Source organism: Xenopus laevis, chromosome 8L, assembly GCF_017654675.1.
Source record: "Xenopus laevis strain J_2021 chromosome 8L, Xenopus_laevis_v10.1, whole genome shotgun sequence".
Taxonomy (NCBI): domain Eukaryota; kingdom Metazoa; phylum Chordata; class Amphibia; order Anura; family Pipidae; genus Xenopus; species Xenopus laevis.
Genome location: NC_054385.1, coordinates 4,964,899 through 4,990,172, shown reverse-complemented (window position 1 = coordinate 4,990,172; position 25,274 = coordinate 4,964,899). Strand labels below are relative to the sequence as shown.

Genomic DNA, 25,274 nt, shown 5'->3' with positions numbered 1-25,274 from the left:
TATCTATCTTTTATATTCTCTTGGCTGCCCCTTGGGGTGGCTGCAGATAAAATAAGGAATGATGGCATACCGGGTTGGACTGGGTACAAGTTGGTAGAGGGTGGCTTAGGGTGAGAAGTAGGTAGACTTGTACATTACTACTGGAAATTACCTAATCCTGACAGTAGTGATGTGCAGGTCAGTGTCAGGAGTGCCAGGAGGGTAGGAGCCACTGGAGAAGAGCTTAGCAGTTAAAACTGCTTTAGTGTACAGCAGGAGCTCACAGGTGGTGGTAGCAGGCCGTGTTAGAGTAGAGAAGAATCCGTAGACAGGCAGAGATCGAAGGGCAGGCGGAGTTCAAGCAAACCAGAAACAGGCCGAGGTCAGAAGGCAGGCGGAGTACAAGCGGTAGTCAAAACAAGCAGGGTCGATAGGCAGGCAGAAGTCAAGCGGTGGTCAGAAACGGGCCGAGGTCAAAATCCAGGAATCAAGTTCAAAGAGAGGTACAACAGCAAAGGTTCAGGAGCAAGGAAAATAATCACCAAGCGCTGTTTGCTTTTTTCGACAAGGATAAATAGGGACAGATTGGCGCCAAACGTAAGGACGCAGCATCAGGACGCCGTGCGTCAACTTTAGCGCGCCCGCGACCGTCGCGACGCGCGCGCGCCCGAATGAACGGACGCGCGCCCGCGCAAAGACGCGGGCGCCGGAAACAGACGCCAAGGATGCGCAGAACCCTGCACACCCCTGCGCCTGCGTCCACGAGAAGACTGAGCTGCGACCAAAGGTACCTTACAGTCAGAAAAAAACTCAACCGGCAAAATCTTAGCCTGAAGCTAAACGGCAAAATGTTTTCATTGCAGGTCCCACATCTGACCTGTACCCAATTCATCTCGCTCTGTATGCGACTTCTATGCTCACCTCTGTTTCCAAGATGGAATCTTCAGAAGAAGTGAATGAGTCTACTTTCCCAGTCTGACTCCACACCTAACCCTAACTCACAATGGTTGACCAAATTTCAACCCAAACCCACCCAACTGGTGGTCAACCCATGGGTCAATCTGCACATCAATACCCACCAGTCTCTTCTTTCCTCTTCTACCTGTAATACAGTTAATGGTAATGCTGAGCTCAGATGTGCACCTAATGTTTGTTTATATGTACAGTATCTACTCAGTCAGATACATTGGGGTTGGGAATGTCAAAGCATGGCCATAAAAACAAGCAGCTAGCAGAATTCCTGATCCAGAGGTCAACAAAATGCCGTCTCTGCATCGAGTGTTTATAAATAATACAGTACATATATGTGTTTTCTGCTTGAGTGGAGCTGCTCATTTCCTTCCTATGATGTGACATAATATTCACCTGTCTGTTGCTGAGCTATGAAGGGAATAGCCAGGGCAGGACAAATCTAAACAAAAATTACATCAGTGAGAAAATGCTTATTATTATTATTATTATTATTATTATAGTGCTTGTAAATTGTTTTATAATTGCTATGTCTCTTACATATGGCTGAACACAACGAGGAGCACCAAGGGCATGTCCCTAACTAGCAGCACTCATATATTTATATATATATTTATCTGCTTATGGGGCATTAACAGACTGATTTATTTTTCATTACTGAAGGATTCCGTGAGCTTCCCTGGGATGTACAAAAGTCTATGGATTGCTTACAGAAGGAGCATTCACAAAAGAGGTCATTTCTAGCTGAAGGATAGAGTATGAAGCAGAAATAAGCTGTGCCAATGCAGGTTCAGAAAGTGACCAGCGCAGCAGTTTTGCTGGTGCAACCGTGTTGCTATCAGCTGTTTCTAGAACTGAAGCTCTTTGCTGGCCTGATATTCATTTCCCCATAAATATATCTATAATCTATCTCTCTCTATGGGGCAAATTTACCTTCTAGCCAGCGACGGCTTCGATCACATCACAACACTTCGCCAGGTGTAGATTCACCAGGACAGCGCTTATTCACTAAAATCCGAAGTCCAGGCCGTCGACCGCTGGCAAAGTTGCACTAGCATTACTGCGGCAAGCGAAGCGAAGTTGCGCTAGCGTTGCCTCATTTGCATATGGCGGGAAGTTAAAGTTGAATGGACGTAAATGTTGCAGCAAATACATTACATTACACAAGTCAAGGAAACCTTAATAAAAGAAAATAGAGTTGTTATATTGCCCTACACATGAGCCCAGTGTATAGTTTATGTGCCATATGTTAGGAAATGTAGGGGGGAAGCCGGTTACCCCAAAAAAAATGTATGCTCTTTTTCAGCCTATCACCCTGAAAAAGGAAAAGACGCCAGCGTTTTTTGGGACTTAGAACAATTTTCAACTATTTTTTAAGGAACTCCTATCTACTCTATTGCACTTCGCCTGGTCTGAGGTGGCAAGGGCAAGTCTGGCGCAAAAGCGAAAAATCGCCTGGCGATAGCGTGCGAATGATTGCTGGCGTTTGTCTCTTTCTCTATCGAAGTTACTCCTGCGGCCATTAGTAAATCTGCGAAGTTCTGAAATGATGTCATACTGGCAAATTTTCTCCAGCGTTTCGCCCTTTAGTAAAATTTGCCACAATATTGCACAGCTACTTTATGCAAATAAGATACTTGGTCACTTTCATGATGCATTATTGATACCCCAGCATAGAAGATGCATGTGTGAGTCAATGAAGACTCCTACTTGAGCATGTACAACTCCCAACAGCAAAGTAGGCAACAAAGTAGGCATTGATATGGGATCCAATGCTAGCTCAGGATCCAGTGGGGAAAGAGGTTACTGGGCCCCAAGGCAAATTCAAGTTAGGGCCTGGAAACATTGCTTAGTTATTATTATTATTATTATTATTATTATTATTATTATTATTAAGATGTATTTATATAGTGCCAACATATTTCCCATTGCTGTGTTTTGACCAATTCTACCAAGATATAGTGGCATAGCTCTTTAAATGGCATTACTGGGCCCTCTACATTTCTGGACCTTGCTGCATCCACAGTGTCTACTTCCTCTATATTTCCACCCCTTTCAGGATCTTGTAATTCCTATTAATGAGGGTAATGACTTTTATGATGTTACCAGGTCATGATAGTGCAGACTAGAGAAGCTTTTGCCCCTGGATCAATCCTGCACTCACTATAGAAAGTTGCCAACATTTGTATAGACACCAGCCTAAAGGTGTGAACCTAACACAAAGTCAGGAAGACACAGGTTTCATTAACTACTGTAGCTTAGTGAGACACACAGGGACGCAACGTGATTTATTGGTTGTTTGAGAATGTCACCTTGCCTCTATCCTGCCAACTCCTAGGATACATTTTGTACAATCGAGGTCTCTAACTCAGCTGCAGGAAGGAGAAAGCCACATACACACACACGGCTTCATTGGGACCAACTCAGTATATAGAATTAAATTGTTTAGATGGCTGTACCAAGTCCTTCTCATTGATGTGACTCTTGTTTATCACTGACCTAGAGGCTTCCCATTGGAATCTAGTATCTCAGTAGCCAAAGTATGAGAACACGGGGGCTTGCTCAGCTGAGCAAAAAATCTCCCCACCCAACTGCTGAAATGAGACAAGACACACACCCCATGTAGGACAGAGGAGAAGATCATTGACATTATCGACCAGGTTCTACAATTATATGTGGGACCAAACTTTTCCACTTTAAACTGCTTTATAGCCCTGGTGACTGTTGGGTACAACCTATATTATTAAATATGGTGTAACTAAAGTCACCAATTGCAACCAACCAATAATTAGCTCATATCAGCTGCATTAAGGTTAAAGATGGCCATACATGCATGGATAAGATGGTACAAAACTAAGTTGTTGGCTTGCCAAGCCTGACCAATGTCCATACTATGGATATCAGTTGGATAGAGGGTCAGACAGGTTTGAAAACGTCAACTGCTGATGCATCATGTTGGCTAAAGAGCAAGAACAAGCTCGTCTTTGCTTCTACTTTCCGATTGTTTGTACTCTTTGCTTGGAGGATCTGAACAATAGAAAGGTGGTCATATCATGTACGGTCTCTTCTACAATCTCTGTCCTTACAAAAGTCTAGCGATCGTACCTGGAGTTCTAGTGGGGGGACAGCAGGGACGGCTGCCCGCTGCGCCGTGCTGGGTCTTCTGTTAGGCCACAGGCGCCTGTTCACTAGGGTGCATGCGGTGCGCTGCTACTATATTGAAAGGCGCGCTGGTGTGATGACGCCAGCGCGTAAGGGCGCGAAATAGTATAAATAGCTTAATTGGGCTTCCAGACCTTGCGCGTTATAGGATTTGTTCCTGGTGCTTAGCTATTGCTATTCTGATTCTGAAACCTGTTATTGACTACCTGTTGTGACGCCTGCCTGTTCTTGACGATTCTACTTTTTGTATCCTGACCCCTTGCCTGATATCCGACGCCGATTCTGCCTTATCCTTCCTGGTTTGACCCGTGCCTGCCTGACTACGTTTGTTCTCTGCCTACCCCGACCCAGCCTGATCTGACTATGATTTTGTCTCACGCCTTGTACTGTGACCTTCAGCCCATAGACTCTTGCCTTACAGTTGTGCCCCTCTGCTTGTCTAGAACCCCTTGCCTTGCACCTCTCGTTTTAAGACCTGACGGCATCTGAGTAGCTGAGGGCTCCTCCCGAAACCAAAGGCCGCTGCTACAGGCAGAAGCACGAGCCGAGACCAGGGTGCTTGGCATCGGTTCTAGATTTAGGGTGCCAACCATTACAAGAAGGAGCATGCAGGAACTTGTGTCTTGATGCAAATTGGATACAATTGAGACAACTTTATTTCTGGTGTTCAGCATGAAAATGATGTCAGTACATAATTCTTTAGGTGCAAGTCTGCTGTGAGTATTGATACAGCCCACAGTGGGGACCTTGTTATTGTTAACAGCTTGAAGAAGGTGGTGGCTACAGGGTTTCTCTGTGTCAATAAGTAAACTCAGATAAGTACAGGGAGTCCTGTGGGGAGGGAGCATGAGAATGTAGAAGCAGGTCATGTAAGGGGTGGGGGTTTATGAGACTGGGTGGGTCATGGGTGGCATAATGGTATACTTGTGGAGTGATCATGGTGGATTAGGGGTGTGTCCATGCTTTTTTTTCCTTGGGGGAAAGGCTCACAGTCTAGATGGCGCAAGTGACCAATAAGCTAATAATCAGGGCACCATAGGGGGATGCACTATTAGCATAGAAGTATGGCTCCCCATGATTACTGATGGGTGAACTTGCTTGCTATTCTGAACAGGAGGCAGGACATACACACAAGCACCCAGGGCAATTAGAGAGAAGTACAAGGTGTGTCTTTGGACCAAAGTATATTTTCTGAATTGATTCAAAACAAGCAAAGACCAGATGGTGAATTAGCCCTTACTCTGGAGTAATATTAACTCTAGCCTTGTGGCTGCCCCCCTGGTCCCCACAACAAATTGGCCCTTGTCTCCAGTAGATGCTTTTGATGTATATAGATATATAGTATCGTATAGAAGAGTTCCCCCAATAAATTCCATGCAAGCATCAAAAGGAACTTAAATGAAAACCTATCATTCTCGCTGATATCCCTTTAGAACAATGAAGTCCAGCATTATGGTTACCTCCAAGACATTCTATCATTTATCAATGACAGGACGGCCGCCATCTTTCACTGGAGGGGGGGGGGAAATAAAGTCCCTTTAAGTCAAAAGCTACAACAACAGTAAAAGAAAGACAATTCTTAGATGTTGGGGTTTCTAGTATTATGTTGTAAAATGTTTGTAGTCATGACAACGAGAAAATAACCCATAATCATTCCACACGGAGAAACAGAAAATCTATTGTTCTGACCTTAAAAAGAAAAACAAAACAAAAAAAAAATCCAAGAAAGGCATATGTCCTGGAATTGCAGATTGCTGATTGGCCAGGCCCATGCTAGTTGACCTACAGGAGAGGACTATTATCTGACTCGGAGGGGGGGAGAAGCTGCCAGAGCAATCTGTTCTGTAAACACCTGGGTACAGTTTTCCAGCAACACGGAGCTTTATAAATGGGAAAAGCATCTGTTATTGTATCTCTACTATTTGTTATTATAATCTGGGAATTATTTCAAGCTTTATGTGCACACAATGGGGACAAACACACTGATAGGGTCACTCACACTTCTGTATGAATTATTATGTTTTCACTATAGGAATAAATGTATGAGCGGCCAACCTCGGGGTTTGTAACATAAGATATATGTCCATATTCTAAACTGTGCACATGAACAGTACAGTAACATGTATATCAACTGCAGCCCAAGAAACCACAAAAAGAGACCAAAAATGGTTTTAGGTGGCTCCAAGGCCCCAAGAAGTGCGATTGTATTCACTGAGGGGTGCATAATCAATTCACATGGGGTGCAAACTCATTTCATGTGCTGGATATTCTTGGAACTATGGCTGAACTGATGTTTTCCTATATCTGTAACCTTGTTGTGAGCTAAGGGGCCCAGTCTGAAGGTCAGTTAGGGGGAGATTTGGGGTGAGTGTTTATTTGTACCCCGGGTACCCCTGGAACTATAGCAGGGTGACACCCCAATGTTTCTATATATCTGTAACCTTGTTATGAGCTAAGGGGACCCAGTCTGAAGGTCAGTTAGGGGGAGATTTGGGTGAGTGATTATTTGTACCTGGGTACCCCCTGGAACTATAGCAGGGTGAACTGTTTGCCCCAATGTTTCTATATATGTGTAACCTTGTTTATGAGCTAAGGGGGCCCAGTCTGAAGTTTTAGGGGGAGATTTTGGGGTGAGTGACTATATCTACCCTGGGTTACCCTGGAGCACTATAGCAGGGTGAGCACCCCAATGTTTTCTATAATATCTCGTAACCTTGCTGGATGAGCCTATAGGGGGCCCAGTCTGAAGGTTAGTTAGGGGAGATTTGGGGTGAGTTGTTTTATTCTTACCTGGGTACCCTGGAAACTATAGGCAGGTGACACCCCAATGTTTCTATATATTGTAACCTTGTTATGGCTAAGCGGAACCAGTCTGAAGGTAGTAGGGGGAGATTTGGGTGAGTGCTTATTTGTACCGCTGGGTATCGCCTGGAACTATAGCAGTGGTGAACTGTTAGCCCATGTTTTCTATATATCTGTACCTGTTATGAAGCTAAGGGGGCCCAGTCGAAGGTCAGTTAGGGGGAAGATTTGGGTGAGTGCTTATTTTGTCCCTGGGTACGCCTGGAATCTATAGCAGGGTCGAATTGTTACCCCAATGTTTCTATATATCTGTAACCTTGTTATGAGCTAAGGGGACCCAGCCTGAAGGTCAGTTAGGGGGGAGATTTGGGGTGAGTGATTATTTGTGCGCTGGGTACCCCTGGAACTATAGCAGGGTGACACCCCAATGTTTCTATATATCTGTAACCTTGTTATGAGCTGAGGGGCCCCAGTCTGAAGGTCAGTTAGGGGGGAGATTTGGGGTGAGTGCTTATTTGTACCCTGGGTACCCCTGGAACTATAGCAGGGTGACACCCCAATGTTTCTATATATCTGTAACCTTGTTATGAGCTAAGGGAGCCCAGTCTGAAGGTCAGTTAGGGGGAGATTTGGGGTGAGTGTTTATTTGTACCCTGGGTACCCCTGGAACTATAGCAGGGTGACACCCCCAATGTTTCTATATATCTGTAACCTTGTTATGAGCTAAGGGGGCCCAGCCTGAAGGCCAATTAGGTGGAGATTTGGGGTGAGTGCTTATTTGTACCATGGGTACCCCTGGAACTATAGCAGGGTGACTGTTACCCCAATGTTTCTATATATCTGTAACCTTGTTATGAGCTAAGGGGGCCCAGTCTGAAGGTCAGTTAGGGGGAGATTTGGGGTGAGTGTTTATTTGTGCCCTGGGTACCCCTGGAACTAAAGCAGGGTGACTGTTACCCCAATGTTTCTATATATATCTGTAACCTTGTTATGAGCTAAGGGGGTGTAACCAAAGGTTGTACATCCAAGGGGGGCTTGAACTGGAAAAGTCTCACTGCTGTAAGGAGTCATCTCCAAAAGCCTGTGACTTATACATGAGATATTTAATTTAATTGACTTAAATTGACTTACTTTACTACAAAACTACCACCCATGTATTATAAGGGATAATGTACCTTCAATTTTTGTGTCTATTGAATCATTTTTATCGTATTTATAAAACTTAGCAATAATAATAATGGGCATCGGAAAGCTTATTTGTCATTTACCCCCTTGTACTTTTATATGTTTGTTGCTTTAGGCCTGAACCAAGATAGATGACAGAAATGTGGAGGGGAAAGATACAGAGGGATTTGGCAATTAAGAAAAACAGTGGGGGGTGGTAGGAACATTGCCCTGACAAGAGACTGATTTATAGTAGGGAGATTATTGTGCCATTTGAAGAGTTTGATTCAGGGGAATTCAGGCCAATGCTCACTGGCCTAATGTTCTTTATGAGATCCGTGCTCAAGGTGAGTCAGAAGGAAGATTAATGGAAAGACTGAATTGGCAGGATGCAATGATTTTGGGCAGAGGATGGGAATGAAGTGGTCTGTTGATTTTATCCACTTTCAGCTCAGTAAAATGTACAGGGATGTTACTTCTTGTCGTTAAGCCTGAATTTTCCCTAAAATCTTCACCCCTCAAAGGATTAAAGAGTTGCTCACTTCTGGGCATTTCGATTCCAGTGAACCACACTGATACCAGTCCTAGATACACCAAACCCGACCCATTTCTGTCCCAACCCTTTTAACCAGCTGGTATAGTTAGTGTTGCAGTTAACGTTGGTTGTCCTAGGGCTTCAGTTTTAAGTGTTTCTTTGGAAGAAGTTCTTGATAAGTAATATCTGCAGAATATCGAAGTTCTGGTTTGTGATATGTTTTGGGTTTTCTGACGATATGTACATGGTGGAATCTGTTGGTACCACGTTCCAAGTGTTTGGTGGAACCTTCTTATGAACTTCCGTTCAATTTTCATAGACCGTCCCCTTTTACTGCTCTAGGGGCCACTAAGGGGGAGGCAGCCCAACAGTCTGGGAACCACTGCATTAAAAAAACCCTGGTTGATCCAGGTGGTTGGCGATTCCCTTGTATCTACACATAATTATTCTCAGCGCTGTGGTTGGTCACCAACTTGACCAATGTCATGGCAAGGTCATTTAAAGGGCTAATTCTTAGTGAACCCTTTACCTTTCAAGGTGTCCAGTTATCCATCTTGCTTGGTCTTTAGGTGCTTGTGGGGCACCAGTCCATGTTCTTCTGAAAACAATGGCTTCTTCTTTTGATTGCCACAAAACTGTTCTTCTGGGAGCCCTGTGGTCACCATGGTGGACATCTGAACTTTCCCACATCAGATTTCTGATGACAATTGCCATATATTAACTAGGCAGAGGATCATTTGTGTCAATACTATAAATAATCCCATGAAATTTGATTAGTAGCAGAATCTCGCTCTTGGATGTGAAGGGTCTAGGGGGAAATAGTAAATTTGCACTGGGTCTAATGATTTCATTACCTGACCTTCGCTACTTTAAACACTTTGAGACACTTAAAAAAATTAAATGTCAATTATTAGATCTCTTATTTCCCCCTGTTAAAACCCCATCATCATTTTCAGAATAACCATAAACATTCCAGGTGACGGGAAATCATTACGTTTGTAGATTAAAGCCCATTTCTTGTGTAACCTTTGACGCTTGATCATCAGTTATCCGTCTAAAAAGCCTCAGGTCTCCTGGCTCTATTTTGGGAATGGGGGATTCTCCAATCCAGACGGACACCCCCCCCCACCCTCCCTGAGAAACTGATAGCTGAGGATATACTGACTGTGTCGTTTATAGTTCTGTCAATAATAGGCACTTAAAGTCAGAGGAGATGTGAGACAATTTTGACCGGGGAGGTTACCAATAGACTCCTTTCTAAAGAAGAATATGTATATATATATATATATATATATATATATATATATGATACTTAATGTATGTATGCATGATATGCAGTGTGAGCAGCTCTACATCTATCTACAGCTCTGAAAAATAAAGACCAACTGCATAGCTGAGCATTCCTAATATAATAATGGTTTCCATTTTTCCTCTGTTGTTTCTTTTTTAGGGTAAATTAAAACCTCCTGGTTCAGGCAGGCTCCTAGTGCTGGGTAAAGCAAGTGCCGTACAGTAGATCCAGTGAAAGATATTTGCATTTTTATAGCTTTGGGGGGAATCAATGCATTTTATTTATCGCACGTGAAACATAATAAATCCTGCAAAAATCAATCACTGCGGTCACTATAATCTGCATTCTGTGTGCCCTTCTCTATGAAATGGAAAGATGCTTGTGATGGTTCATAGCAGATGTGGCTGTGCTGCTGAGCATTATGGGAGCTTTGGCTGCCTGTGTATCAATGCTAGAGAGGGTGGGGGTGAGGGGAATAAAGGCAAGTAGGCTGAGAAATCCAATAGGCACCAATCAGAAGAACTGAATACATTCACTGACGGCTCCTGCAAGCAAGCTGGGCTAGAAAATAGGACGGGCCAATGAGAAAGCAGTGCACATTAGCCAATGAGGATCTGCCTTGCATCCGCAGCATCCCTGGCAGAGAATCAGTCCTCTGAGATACAATTGTGGTACCTTTTTCGCAAGCTGCATCCCTGCTAACCACTGCTTCCCTGTTTTTTTTCCTCCCTTCCGTCCCTGCCCTCCCTTTTCAAGGCAAACTTTTGGCACAGGCAGCACCATTATTCTCTGCTCCATTGACTTTCTCTTTTATTTATTTATTTATTTTTTTTTCTTCCCTTTTTGTGCAAATGCCTTTCAATCAAGGAAGCCATTAAAAGAAAAGAAGCGGCGGCGGAGGCAGCAGCAGAGGGGAGAGAGGATCAGGGACAGAGTAAATATGCAAAGTGAGCACTTTACAAAGCAGACTCATTGCCTTGCCTCCTAGGGCTGCCTGAAGCCGCTGCCGTTACCAAGGAAAGAATCACGGAGCGGGGTCTGGAAGAGAGATCAGGAAAAAAAGCACACTGAAAAGAAGGCAAAACACGCACACAAAAAAGAGGAGGAGGAGAAGAAAAAAATCCGGGGGTCTTGACCGAAGCTGAGATGCAATCGACAAGCAAGCTGATGAGTCTCTTCCTTCTCATCTTGATGGGCACCGAACTCACCCAAGTAGGTTCCACCACCTCTTGCTGTTGCCTTTGTAGATTGCAGTCTGTCTCTTGTCCCATTCTAGCCTTTCATATAGGCATGCACCACATCTAGGGGTATCCCACATGCACATGTTGTCCCTTTGTAGCTGCTCGGGGGGCTATTGAGGGCATACAAGGATACTGCTGCCTCGGCATTTGTAGGAATGAGCATGAGTAGGAATCAGCATTTTCTGCGTGTTTGCTTCATAACGACCAGGCTGTACTGCAGCTATTCATAAAAAACCCATTCATTGAACCACGAGCTTACGCTTCCATCTAAGCCATGCAGTATTCTTACTACTAAATCTCTTTGGTTGGCTTTCATTGTGCCGCTCAGTCTTCTGAGTGACTGTGACATTTAAATGTCCTTTCTGGGTCTCCAGTGGGGAAAGGCTTGGGGGGGTAATTAGTTGGCTGAAAGTCTTACATCTGCAGCGGTCAGGAGGCGAGACTTTGGCGTATTTGCTTCATGAGCCAATTTGGAGTAAAGGGAGATCTGCACTTTTTTAATGAGGTTAGGGATCAGCAAAAGATCAGAAAAGATTGTTGCCTTGAGCTTAAGTAGCCACGGCTTTGTGAAGATAAGGGTGGGCGACACGCTCAAAGTTTGTGAGGACTTTTCTGATGGGTTGTTTCACTTGCAGTAGATAGCATATGGTAAAAGAAATGGTTTCTTCATTATATATTATTTTCTAGATTATTAAGGTTTATGTTCATGGCATTGAGGATGGTGTTCATTCCTCATGGTGTTCCTCTGGCCAACACAAACGCACAACAGCATTTGCTTAATTAAAAAGAAGAAATTGAGGTAATGGGGGGGAGGAGGGCAGGGACTTGATTGTATTTTATGTCCTACAATGTGCATACGTTGCATAAACGTTTATCATGTGTGACAGGGTAGCTGTCTAGTTCAAGTGTATGGCACCAGATGGAGTTAAATGAGGGACCTGCCTTCATCCCAAATTCTGCTATGGGCTGTCATTGAACAGCTGGTATCATTATGCAAAGCAGTGATGAGAAGAAGGCCAGACCTTGCATTTTCCTTGGGTTTGGGGGGGGGAGAGGTTTAGTAGACAACATGCTCCCCCGTCAAGCACAATCAGATATAGCAGAAAGTAGCAATCAAAGTCACAGCTAGGACACACACATCCACCTCGGCTAAGCGCAAGGATGTCAGACAAGAGTGGAACAGAAGACTTGGAAATATATTGGCACCTGAGATGAGCTCTTTGAGGTTGGCGGGAGGCCCTATTGAGAGAAAAAACACAGAAAAAACTGCATTTCAAAGTCCCCAGAAGCCTAAGAGGATTGTGTGTGCTTGTTACAGAACAGAAAGGAAACTTACTGTGAACATTAAAACTATGGTTGCTTGGTTTTTGATTCATCTTTGTACTACTTGAGAGAGGAAAGGGGAGGAATGTAGAAAGGGGAAGATGTATGAAAGAGAGAGAGGGTGGGGTAAAGATAGAATAGGGTAGAGAGTAATGGGAGCCTTGTAGGAGATAAGAGATGGGGGGAGCGTTTTTAAAAATATTGTGGTGAGAATAAGTGGGCATCAATCTCTCGGGCAGAATGAGCTTCTTTTTATAGGACGATATCTTTCACATGACCAGTATCCTAATGACTGAAATCTATGTAGGGTGAAAAGGGGCAAAGTATTATGCATAGAAGTCTCATACAACAGATGGATGGAGAGATGATTAACATTCATGTTCTCTTAGGGGAATAAACACACTTGTGGAACAAGTTTCATCCTTGCACCATGTCCTACAGCCCCCATGAGTAACGCTCAGAGTTACATTGGGATTTATTTTTGGATGTCAGTTTCTGGGTTGCAAGGCCAAGCCAACCTGGGAAGATAACAGATTGCTCATCCAAGTATGAAAGTTCTAGATAACCTAGAAAGATAGCAGTTGGCTTGGAATCAAGGGTGCAAGGTCAGGATAACCTGACAAGTTAGCGCATTGCTCAGTGAGGTGTTCAAGATGTAAGATGGCTCAGAATTCAAGGGGATGTTGATTTTAAAATGAGATTTTTTTCACTGGGCAAATACACTAAAAAAACAGCAACAAAAACACCAATTTCAAATCTTAGAATACCATTGTCTAGATATTATAATGTGTTCAGAGCTGCTAAACCAGGGTAAGATCCCTCTACTGAAAGACAACTCAGAGGTATCATTAAGATAAAGGTAGTAGATTAAGGTTAAAACATTATAAGATCATTCTTTGGTGGCTTCAGATATATATTTATCCCTAGAACTAGTTAGAATCTCCCTCCCCATGCGGCTCCCTTATAAAGCTAATAACAAATAAAAATTGCTCAGTAGAATTAACATTAGAACGCTTTCCCTGTCCTTTCTCTCCTGCTGATCTGGACTCCAATAGGACAAAATATTCTGAAACTAGAAAACAAACCTCATTAGGAGCTAAAACGGGAAAGCTCTCAAAGCCTAGTGACTAGTTCATGCTGGAAATGGTGCATTATGGGCAATTCCCATGAACACACACAATGTTTTCTCTTTTGCGTTTGCAGCTACTCTATCAAAGGGTCGACAAATATCAGCAACAAGGAATTTGTGCCAAGCGCCTGTAAAGTGATGGTCATTAAATAAAAAATCAATCCCTCATGTACTTGTAGAACATTTGCCTGGAATCAGCTTATGATTATGTTTTAAGGAATACTGTCCAATCAGTGTATTGATGGGTTTACAACATGACACATTAGTCCTGAGGAGTATGCTGGGCACATAGTAGAGGTAAATGCTGGAAGGTATCATGGAATAGTAAAGGTCCTATCACAGAGCACCTAAGAACCATTGAAGGCATCACTGAAAATCTTAAAGTATCAAGGAGCAATAAATGGTATAAGGAAGCAGTAAATGGTAAATGGGAACCTTAAAGACACCTTGGAACACTTGAAGTCATCAACAAAATGTCTCAAAGTGTCCAGGAACATTAGGTGGTATAAGAGATCAGGTAACATTCAAGGCATCACTGAGGTTCTCCAGGCAATAGGGGATAGTATGTGGTATAAGAGAACCACGGACCAAGGTATCAGGGAAAGGTAAATGGTCTAACAAGTATCAGGGAAGCCATAACTATACCATGAATTATCTCATGCTGCTTTATGTTCATAGAAATCTATTAGTATGCAGAGATGATCTTAATCCTCTTTGCTGTCAAAGGCACTTCATTTCTCCTCTGTATGGATATAAATTGCCCTGTGTGTATAACATGCTCCATCTCGGCGGCTCAAAATTAATCTTTTTAACAATTTGCTGATTTATTGGCTACGTGGTAGGATCAGCTTCAACAAAGTTAACTTCTAAAGGAAGAACCCGGGGCAGAATGGTGTGGGCTAACCTCTGGTCTGCACCATACATCCAAGTAATGTTTTGTACACTATAATCTATTGTAGGTCATTGCCACTAGTTCAGGCACATGCTAGAGGGGCTATATGTACAAATGATGCCATCATGACTCCCCTAATGATTACCCACAATTCTACCCATGGCACCAACATGTAAAAGTTGATCTGCTGTACCCATACAGTTGCCAAAGCACTTTATTACATAGAGGGCTGAGCAAACGGAACCATCCAGACTTATTTATTCCCTTCAGTGGGCTTAAAGCCCCCAGCTTGTCAAGAAATGATAAGGAAATCAAGTCAAAATCAAGCCCAAGTGTGGCATAGTGAATAATCAGTAAGCTGCTTGCAAAAAAATATGGAATGGACAGCATTCACCAACAATTGTGATGTGGGGGTTGAATAATAATCATTGACACTTGGATTAATTAAGACAAATTATGGGCGTTCTATAACCCTGAAAAACCATACATCCATGCACATTATCGATAGACCTAACTCTCACAAGTCCAGTGCTGAGGTCACTCTGCCCATGATGACCATTAACTCAGGGGTTCCATACACTGATATCATTAAAGGGCCATTACACTGACCAAAAACGGTCCCTTAAATGCTTTGCTTGCAGAATCCAAATGCTTCCAGTGGAGCTAATATGTGGTTGGAGTGTGTTAATGTAAAAGTAGTATGTCAGCACTCTCTATCAGTCTAACACTAAAACACAAGACCCTGTTAGGTCTAAGGAAACATAAAATAGCAGATACCCCCATTTAAGGTGCCCTTTAAAGGACTGGACACTATGATCATTCCTATACCTCTCTTCTTCTTCCTCCAGAGAACCCTCTGTCTATCCCAGGCTTTATTTTCCTAGCAGGTTCTAGGTTTTGTTTGGTTATAGACCTACATGGACTGCCCATTTCCTAACTGTGTAAGATCAGACTATTAATGTTCCATCTTACTCTTGTTAAGGGGAGCCCCATATCTTTCTCAAAACTTCTTCATCTACTGGGTTCTATATGTCTGTGGTTATTTGTCCATCTTTACCGCCTCTTCCCTAATTGTATTAAATGTGGCTATGGATATTCCATGGATACACATGATAGCTGTGTGTCTAATCCAGGCTTTCTTCCTCTACTGGGTGTTCACTTTCTATGGTTGTATGCCTGGTTTAGTTGCCCATTCCCTAATTGTATGAAATGAGAATATGAATGAACAATTTATCTGTCTATTGCTTTGTTCCTCTACTAAGTTTGATATGTCTATGGTCTTTCAACATTTTCCTAATTGCCTGAAATTAGGTTATGGGATGCTCAGGAGAGCATTTTGTCTACTGAAGTATTTCTTCCTCTTCTGGTTTCTATGTTATTGGTATATCTAGGCTGCCATTTCCTTAACTGCCAGAGATCAGACTTTTGATGATGCACCATGAAATCCTATCTTATTTTGTTACTGGCACATTAAACAGTGAGATCAGACTATAAACACTCCCTCTTACTCCTTGCTCATCAGGGTAGAGCTGTGCTCTGCACCCTTCATTCATCTACTAAATTCTATGTGTCTGTGCTTACTGGCCCATTCCCTAACTGCCTGAAATTAGACTATTAATATTCCATGGAACTTCATGCTCAGTGGATATGTTTATTTGGTCACTGGCCCATCTAGGAAAGTTCAAATTATCAAAATTGCTCAGCACAACCTTGAATTTACCCCAGGCTTTTTTACCCTTTGATTGAAATTAGTTCTAAGCATCTCGTGGATGAACCAAGCCTTAAACAAACAGATATCAGAAAAGAGCCAATTCTAATCTAAAACATGGTGCAGTCCAAGTCATGGGTGAAAAAACTGAATGCTGATGGATGATAATGAGAAAAAATGTCTAGAAAAAACTGTGAGGCGAATTGATATCACCTAATGATGACTGGTTGGTTGTATTTATACAACTAAATGACCATCTTGCATTGACACGAGTTAGTATGTTTGAGGGGGTACAGAAAGAGTTCACAATGATTTTCCCTGTCTCTCTACTGCTGATGCAGCACTGCCTTCAGAAGAAATCATTATAACAGAAGCCGTTCCTACTGTTTCTCCAGGAAAATGCTTTCATTAATGAGTGCTAAAGCCAACTGGAAACCCATGAGAATGGGATGACCTACAAGAGAATGCTCTTTCCCTCATCACTTGCATGTTCCAGTTGCATAATCTCACTCTTTGATGGGGCTGTCAGGTGTAATCCCAAGATAAGCATTTCCTTTTTATTGAGGTTGACCAAGCACGGCCACGTTTTATTAGCGGCGCTAATTTTCTCAAAGAACATGAACGTGCCCCCCTCGTTGGGTGGTGATGTGTCAGGATTCACAAAATAAAACCCATCCAACACTTTGACATTAAAGTCATTCTGTTCCTTTTGAAGCCTTTTGCTCAACAGGGTGATACCAAGTGGGTCAGGGTGAAGGCAACCAAACAAAAATAGATCCGGGTCAACACACAAGGGGTACTGTGCAATAAGTTGGCAAGAACATTGATGCAAATTGATTTATGCCTTGTCAGCTTGCAGCAGCTTGAGCGGAAATGAAGGTTCACCTCTGACAGCTGAACGTGTTGATTTCAGTAAGGGCGGTCAACAGCAAGGCAATATCGCAGTTGTCTGTCTCGGAGACTAACATTGCCAGTCCAGAAGATATATTTGGGATAAAGGGTTTTGCTTTAATAAAAAGCATGTAGGGTTATGGCAAATCATTTGAACAACTCTGAGAAAGTGAATTGAAGACACTTAATATGATTTTCTCTTCTCCTTAGAGACAGACTGAGGGGGGAGAATATAATCTCTTCACTTAAGGCTCTTCTTTCCCTTCCAAAGCCACATAAAGATAATGTATCCGAGGAACAAGAGGGCAACCGGTTTTCTATTCCCTACCCTATTATTATAAAGAAGAAATAAGTTACAGGTATCTCCGATCTCAATGGTCCGTCATGTTTGGGATATGCTTCATAAAAGATGTCTCCCCAGAAAAAAATATTAAGAAGTGGCCATTTGGGAGGATAAAGATGAACCAAGAGCCTTCCTTTGTTGACTGTAAGCAAACAAATAAGTAGGGTGCGTGTAAAGAACCAGAGATATGGTTATGTATAAATCAAAGCAGTTTTTTTCCATAGTATGAGGTTGGGTTGGGGCCTGGGGGTGTCTTGCTTATACAGATCACACAGTACTGTTCCTATCATTTCATACAGCCTTTATAGTTTAATAATAAAATGGAATTGTTTGGGGTCATTTACTGGTATGCGTCAGTATCTCCTTCAGTGCTATCCAATGATCTAGAAAAGAGAAATAGCTGACTCTATTGTGAAAATTTAACTCACCATTCTCAGAACAGGGCAACGTTTGCACCAAGTTTGGTCACCAAAAAAAAAATCAGATTTTTTTATATATTGAGATTTTGTCTCTTCTAGTGCAAAGAGCACTCTCTGAACTAGCGATGAGGCCCGACTCCAGCTCTTAGAAAGTAAACAAGGGGGACGGCATCGACTAGGCTGCCACAGGTTGGCCAAATTGGCCCTGTGGTGACCAGATTGCAAACAAACATTCAATTTATTGTGTTATGTTACCCCTCCAGAAGAATGGGCCTGTGGAATCAAAATAAGAACTACTGAATAATGTATACGAGCAGTGGGAGAGAATGGAATGGTTACGGACCCCCATCTCTTCTAAATACAGCCTAGTTGAAAGATCAATTAGGGTAAGATTTGGGGTGAATATGTATTGCTGCCACAGATATTTCTTAATAAGATCAGCAAATGACTGATAAACTAATATTTTTTGATATCTGCACTGATTTCATGAGCTAACAGGGGCCTGGCCAAGTGTTGGACTTTCGGTGGAGCTTGAATTAAAATAGTCTTGACGATGCCTGCTCCATTTCTTAACCTCCATGTATGTCATCTTGTCCATGTTTCTTTGGGAAAGTGGTCAAAATGGTTGCAAAAGCGTGAGGTCCAAGCAGTCGATATTGGTAGGGGGTCAGGCGTGGGTCCATAGAGTGTCTGTAAGTACACAGCAGACTGCTCTTTACACTTGGGGCAGAGAATTTGTGGAAAGCAGAACCTTTCCTCTAGAAGAGGCAAATCACTGGGAAGAAAATTCCTTAAGACATTTCGGATGAAGCAAACAGTGCAGCTCCAAGTCCTACAGGCAGGTTACTGACACAGCCATATCAGCTTAAGTAAAATGTGCCGCCAATCAATAGGCTGCCAGGCTAAACTTTCCTGAGTACATATTTCCATTAGGCGTCTGGCTGCAGCACAATTCTATCTGTAATGCAATAGCTAGCCGCTCACTCTAGGGAAAGCTGATCCCAGCCTTGGATTACAGATGAAGCCAGACGTTCGGCTGTTCCTGAAGATCGCCCATGATGTGTTACCCTACTCGTTGCAGATGCTGATGGGACTGTTCCCTTGTAGTATGAGCCCATCAGCACCACAGGAGGCAGGTGATATCAAAGTCGTCTTGTCCCTTTCATCGGTATAGAAGGGACAAGGATGAAGCAGTAAAATCATGTTTTATAGAGAAGGCCGCTGTTCTGTTCTCTAAACCAATTTCCCCACATCCTTCCCATTACAGAGGGGGGCCTTTTAACTACAGACACATAGCTTCCATGTTTTTTACTGGGTTATTACTGCTCATATCATTCTTTATAATCAATGTTAACATCCTGAGAAGACAGTGGGGGAAGGAAGGCTGGCCTAATTGCTATCTCACAGGGATAAATTCATGGGGAGAGCTCAATGTGTGCAGCTGGTGCTTATTGAGTCGTTGGGAAACGATAAGGCACCAGCCTCCAGCAACATTTACAAGATATTTTTATTTGAGTCTCAATATTTAACCATAGACACCATGGCTTGTGTGCATTAGTTCCGACTGAACACTGTCATATGTCAATGATTTTAAACATAATATTTTTGCCAAATCTTTAGATGGTGCACAGATTTAGGGATAAAAGGTCTCCCATGGCGTCCTCACTTGTGCCCGAGAATTGTAGCATAGTAAGTGCATATGTGTTATCTGGGTGATCCTGCCTGATGTCTAAGCACAATGGGCATCAGTTGGTTCATTGTTTGGACAGGTTTGAAGATTTCATCTCTATGTTATTTGGCGCATGTTGCACCCCCCCTGCAGAACCTCTTCACTTCTTCACTTCTGTTTATTTTGGTTGTCTTCCTGAATGAACAGAACAATAGTAATGTGCATGAATCTCTCCGTACAGAGGAATATTGCACAGCACATGTATGGCTGCCATTGCTAGCATGAGCATTTTTAGAGAGGTTCCTCCTGGGCATTGACCCCATTTCCCGAAGCAAACACTATGGGTCTCATTAGGAATAGTTCCATGATATTATTTATAGATGCATGGCTTATATTTGCAATCTGTAGCATTGTTCTATTTATCACTGTAAATGACTGTACCCAATAACATTATGAGACACTGTGCCATTTAATGCTGTTGAGTTACTGTGCAATTTAATGCTGGGGGGGGTCACTGTGCCATTTAATTCCCTGAAAGGAGAGGGCCACTGTGCGATTTAATGTTGGGAGTCACTATGCTATTTAATGCTGGGGGGTCTTTCCATTAAATGCTGGAACTCACTGTGCCGTTTAACTCTGGGGGTCACTGTGCTATTTAATGCTCAGAGTCACTGGGCCATTTAATGCTGGGAGTTATTGTGCCGTTTAATGTTGGTAGTCACTGTGCTGTTTAATGTTGGGAGTCACTGTGCCGTTTAATGCTGGGAGTCACTGTGCCGTTTAATGTTGGGAGTCACTGTGCCGTTTAATGTTGGGAGTCACTGTGCCGTTTAATGCTGGGAGTCACTGTGCCGTTTAATGCTGGGAGTCACTGTGCCATTTAATGCTGGGAGTCACTGTGCCGTTTAATGCTGGGAGTCACTGTGCCGTTTAATGTTGGGAGTCACTGTGCCGTTTAAAGCTGGGAGTCACTGTGCCATTTAATGCTGGGAGTCACTGTGCCATTTAATGCTGGGAGTCACTGTGCCATTTAATGCTGGGAGTCACTGTGCCATTTAATGCTGGGAGTCACTGTGCAATTTAATGCTGGGAGTCACTGTGCCATTTAATGCTGGGAGTCACTGTGCCATTTAATGCTGGGAGTCACTGTGCCATTTAATGTTGGGAGTCACTGTGCCATTTAATGCTGGGAGTCACTGTGCCGTTTAATGCTGGGAGTCACTGTGCCATTTAATGTTGGGAGTCACTGTGCCGTTTAAAGCTGGGAGTCACTGTGCCGTTTAATGTTGGGAGTCACTGTGCCGTTTAAAGCTGGGAGTCACTGTGCCATTTAATGCTGGGAGTCACTGTGCCGTTTAATGCTGGGAGTCACTGTGCCGTTTAATGCTGGGAGTCACTGTGCCATTTAATGCTGGGAGTCACCGTGCAATTTAATGCTGGGAGTCACTGTGCCATTTAATGTTGGGAGTCACTGTGCCATTTAATGTTGGGAGTCACTGTGCCATTTAATGTTGGGAGTCACTGTGCCATTTAATGCTGAGAGTCACTGTGCCATTTAATGCTGGGAGTCACTGTGCCATTTAATGCTGGGAGTCACTGTGCCATTTAATGCTGGGAGTCACTGTGCAATTTAATGCTGGGAGTCACTGTGCCATTTAATGTTGGGAGTCACTGTGCCATTTAATGTTGGGAGTCACTGTGCCATTTAATGCTGAGAGTCACTGTGCCATTTAATGCTGGGAGTCACTGTGCCGTTTAATGTTGGGAGTCACTGTGCAGTTTAATGTTGGGAGTCACTGTGCCGTTTAATGCTGGAAGTCACTGTGCCGTTTAATGTTGGGAGTCACTGTGCTGTTTAATGCTGGGAGTCACTGTGCCGTTTAATGTTGGGAGTCACTGTGCCATTTAATCCTGGGAGTCACTGTGCCGTTTAATGTTGGGAGTCACTGTGCCGTTTAATGTTGGGAGTCACTGTGCCATTTAATGCTGGGAGTCACTGTGCCATTTAATGCTGGGAGTCACTGTGCCGTTTAATGCTGGGAGTCACTGTGCCGTTTAATGCTGGGAGTCACTGTGCCATTTAATGCTGGGAGTCACTGTGCCATTTAATGCTGGGAGTCACTGTGCCGTTTAATGCTGGGAGTCACTGTGCCGTTTAATGCTGGGAGTCACTGTACCATTTAATGCAGAGGTGCAATTTTATAGTATTATTATTATTACATATTGTATATTTTATATGATCTCATTTGTTACTATACCACAATGCTATGGTTCACTGTGCCATTTCATACTGCAAACAAGACAAAGCAAAGTACAAATTTATAGACAAAGTGAGCATTGGAAACATACAACATGACTGGGGTCTTACAGAGTGGGTGGCATCTATGTAAATGCCCTTGAAGACTGTTATCACATGAAAGACTTTGGTTACCAGTAATGAGACATGTCATTGAGGAACAAGCTACGGCTGAAGCTTTTCTTATTTAAGAGGCAGATGAGTAAAAATCCCGGTATATAATATGAAATATTCATAGATACAATTATTTCCTGTTATGGAGTCGCTCCTCTGGAATCTTTTTCACATTGGGAAAGCCTTTGCTCACACGTCTAACGACACGTCCTAATTAAATTTAAACTTCACTAATACAGAACGCAGGATTTTTCCTTTCCCCGACAAAGATGGATCAGATATTAGCCGGCCAGTAAGAGAGGCCACAGCTTATCTGCCAATTAAATGCTTACAGCAACAATTAACCCTAATTAACAATTTCCTCTCACATGCAAATTACATTTGCTTCAATAAGTGCCTGTAAAGAAAGTGAGTGCCCCAAGCATTCCTGCCATATATATATATGGAGAGAACAATCCAGCCCTGGCCAGGGGGCAGCCCTAACCGCACTGTGTAAATACCCCCCAAAATAGGAGATTTATGGGGAGTTATAGGAGAATGGGGTTATAGAGTGTTGCTGGAAATCTGATTATTTATCCCCTTCTCTCTGCTCTGTGTTACTGGGCCAACAGTTGGACAACACATTTATTTGACTGCTAAAGTCATTTGTGAGTGGTTGGGAAATCAGAGCATGCCATTCTAGCAGCCTAACTGACTGCACAGATCCTATCTGATCCCCATTGTAAGCAGCAGTCCTGTCCTGCTTTATGGCAGCTGAGATTCTAGCTATCTGTATAACAGAACATTCTGTCCCAGTGGCTGCACAGATCCTATCTGATCCCCGTTGTAAGCAGCAGTCCTGTCCTGCTTTATGGCAGCTGAGATTTTAGCTATCTGTATAACAGAACATTCTGTCCCAGTGGCTGCACAGATCCTATCTGATCCCCATAGTAAGCAGCAGTCCTGTCCTGCTTTATGACAGCTGAGATTCTAGCTATCTGTATAACAGAACATTCTGTCCCAGTGGCTGCACAGATCCTATCTGATCCCCATTGTAAGCAGCAGTCCTGCCCTGCTTTATGGCAGCTGAGATTCTAGCTATCTGTATAACAGAACATTCTGTCCCAGTGGCTGCACAGATCCTATCTGATCCCCATAGTAAGCAGCAGTCCTGTCCTGCTTTATGGCAGCTGAGATTCTAGCTATCTGTATAACAGAACATTCTGTCCCAGTGGCTGCACAGATCCTATCAGATCCCCATTGTAAGCAGCAGTCCTGTCCTGCTTTATGGCAGCTGAGATTCTAGCTATCTGTATAACATAGCATATCACATAGGGTATTGATGTTACTGAAACACTTTGTAGCAGGATTAATAAGCATGAGAGACTGAGAAAGCAAATTATTAGTACATGGGGCATAGGTATTACTTTGCCATATATTTAAGGAGAAGGGGCTCTTTTTCCACTAAGGGAAAACATAATTATATTGAAGGGCTGCTGTGGGCTTAGGCTGTGAGTTTCCTCTGAAATAAGGCTAATTGGGTATTAGAGTATTAGTGTATTTTCTGAGCTAATCTGAGTAATATAATTAGCCCGGGAATCAGATTTGCTATTATTCCACAACCAATAACTCCTCATTAAGAAAACAGCGGAGGTTCCCAAGACATTGAGCCATTGGGTGCAATAAGCAAAAGTGACACCAGAGGGAGCCAACACACAACTTTTCGACGTTGTACAGAGCTGGCCATTGATAACCAATAATTCGAGAAGAATGGGCTGCTTTTAGCAACTGCCCCTGAAATCAATAATCAGATGCACCATCAGCCAAAGGCAGGTCTCTGAGAGCATAATTATTTAATCACATCACATTACTACTGTAACCCCCTCACTCTGCATATCCGCATGGATTCCCAGGAGTAGATTCCTTTTAAAGCCGCTCAGTAGGGAAAACACGCCAGTCTCAGATTTAACCCAGTCCCTACTGAATGGGATCATTGCCACGACTTTAGCAAAGAGGTAGAAGGGCAAGAGATGTGGCATTTATAGTGGTACCGGTACCTGTGAATGGCACAAACTAGGTGCAAAACAAGGGTCACCCTCACCTGGTTCCACAGCAATTATGTGTAATTATAAGTCTCTCCAAGCTGCACAGATGGAGCTGCTGATACAATACAGACATTAAGTGAGTCAGTGAATGACTCCAGCTGAGACCCTGCACCCAGGCCCCAGGGGGCCCAATAAGCACATAGAATTAGACCGGCTTCCAGCATAGAAGGAAAGATAATCTTACATCCAGGGGGCGTTGAATAACAACTCTATGGCACATTATGTGGGTATAAATTAGTAGATGACACTTGTAGCTGCCAGTTTTATTGATTCCAGGGCCACAGGTTACCACTGACCTAGTTATACAAAGAGTTACACAAAGAGAATTCCAGAAGGAAAGCTTTGCGGTAATACAGCCAACCACTGCACTCATGGGTCACAGACTCCATATTGTACTGGGGGCAAAACTCAATTCTCTATCAGCAACAAAGTCTCTTTTACTCTTTTGTTTTCATCGACAGGGATTAAAAGGGAAACTGCAAAAAGAAAATGTTATATTATTTTTGCCTTGTGATAGAAAATAGAATTCTAAGCAACTTCCCAATATCCATTCATTCCTCATTCTCACTGGGTTTATAGTTCTGTGTAACTGTCATTGTGTCTGTCCCTTTCTCTTCTCTGCACTGCTGCCTCTGACTCCTGATACAACTTCCCAATATCCATTCATTTCCTCATTCTCACTGGGTTTATAGTTCTGTGGTAACTGTCATATGTGTCTGTCCCCTTTCTCTGCACTGCTGGCCTTCTGAGCTCCATGATAACAAACTTCCCAATATCCATTCATTCCTCATTCTCACGTGGGGTTTATAGTCTTGTAACTGGTCCATTGTGTCTGTCCCTTTCTCTTATCGCTGCACTGCTGCCATCTGACTCCTGATCAACTTCCGCAATATCATTCATATCCTCATTCTCACTGGGGGTTTATAGTTCTCGTGTAACTGGCATTGTGTCTGTCCCTTTCTCTTTCTGCACTGCTGCCTCTGACTCCTGATACAACTTCCCAATATCCATTCATTCCTCATTCTCACTGGTTTATAGTTCTGTGTAACTGTCATTGTGTCTGTCCCTTTCTCTTCTCGCACTGCTGCCTCTGACTCCTGATACAACTTCCCAATATCCTATTCATTCTCATTCTCACTGGGTTTATAGTTCCTGGTGTAACTGTCATTGTGTCTGTCCCTTTCTCTGCAACTGCTGCCTCTGACTCCTGATACAACTTCCCAATATCCATTCATTCCTCATTCTCACTGGGTTTATAGTTCT

At 43.0% G+C, this 25,274-nt stretch overlaps 1 protein-coding gene and 1 long non-coding RNA gene across 3 annotated transcripts in view; one reads left to right on the top strand and one right to left on the bottom strand.

Moving 5' to 3' along the window:
- The window catches only part of LOC121396859, a 58,384-nt gene that overhangs the window by 20,646 nt on the left and 12,464 nt on the right, over window positions 1-25,274 (bottom strand). The gene's annotated exons all lie outside the window — the stretch shown is intronic.
- Window positions 10,546-25,274, top strand: part of olfm1.L (olfactomedin 1 L homeolog) — a 42,935-nt gene continuing 28,206 nt past the window's right edge. Inside the window, exon 1 of one of the 2 annotated variants that reach the window (XM_018229036.2) lies at window positions 10,546-11,114. In XM_018229036.2, the coding sequence (XP_018084525.1) occupies window positions 11,049-11,114 (66 nt within the window). In that variant the 5' untranslated portion in view covers window positions 10,546-11,048. 2 annotated transcript variants of the gene reach the window in all.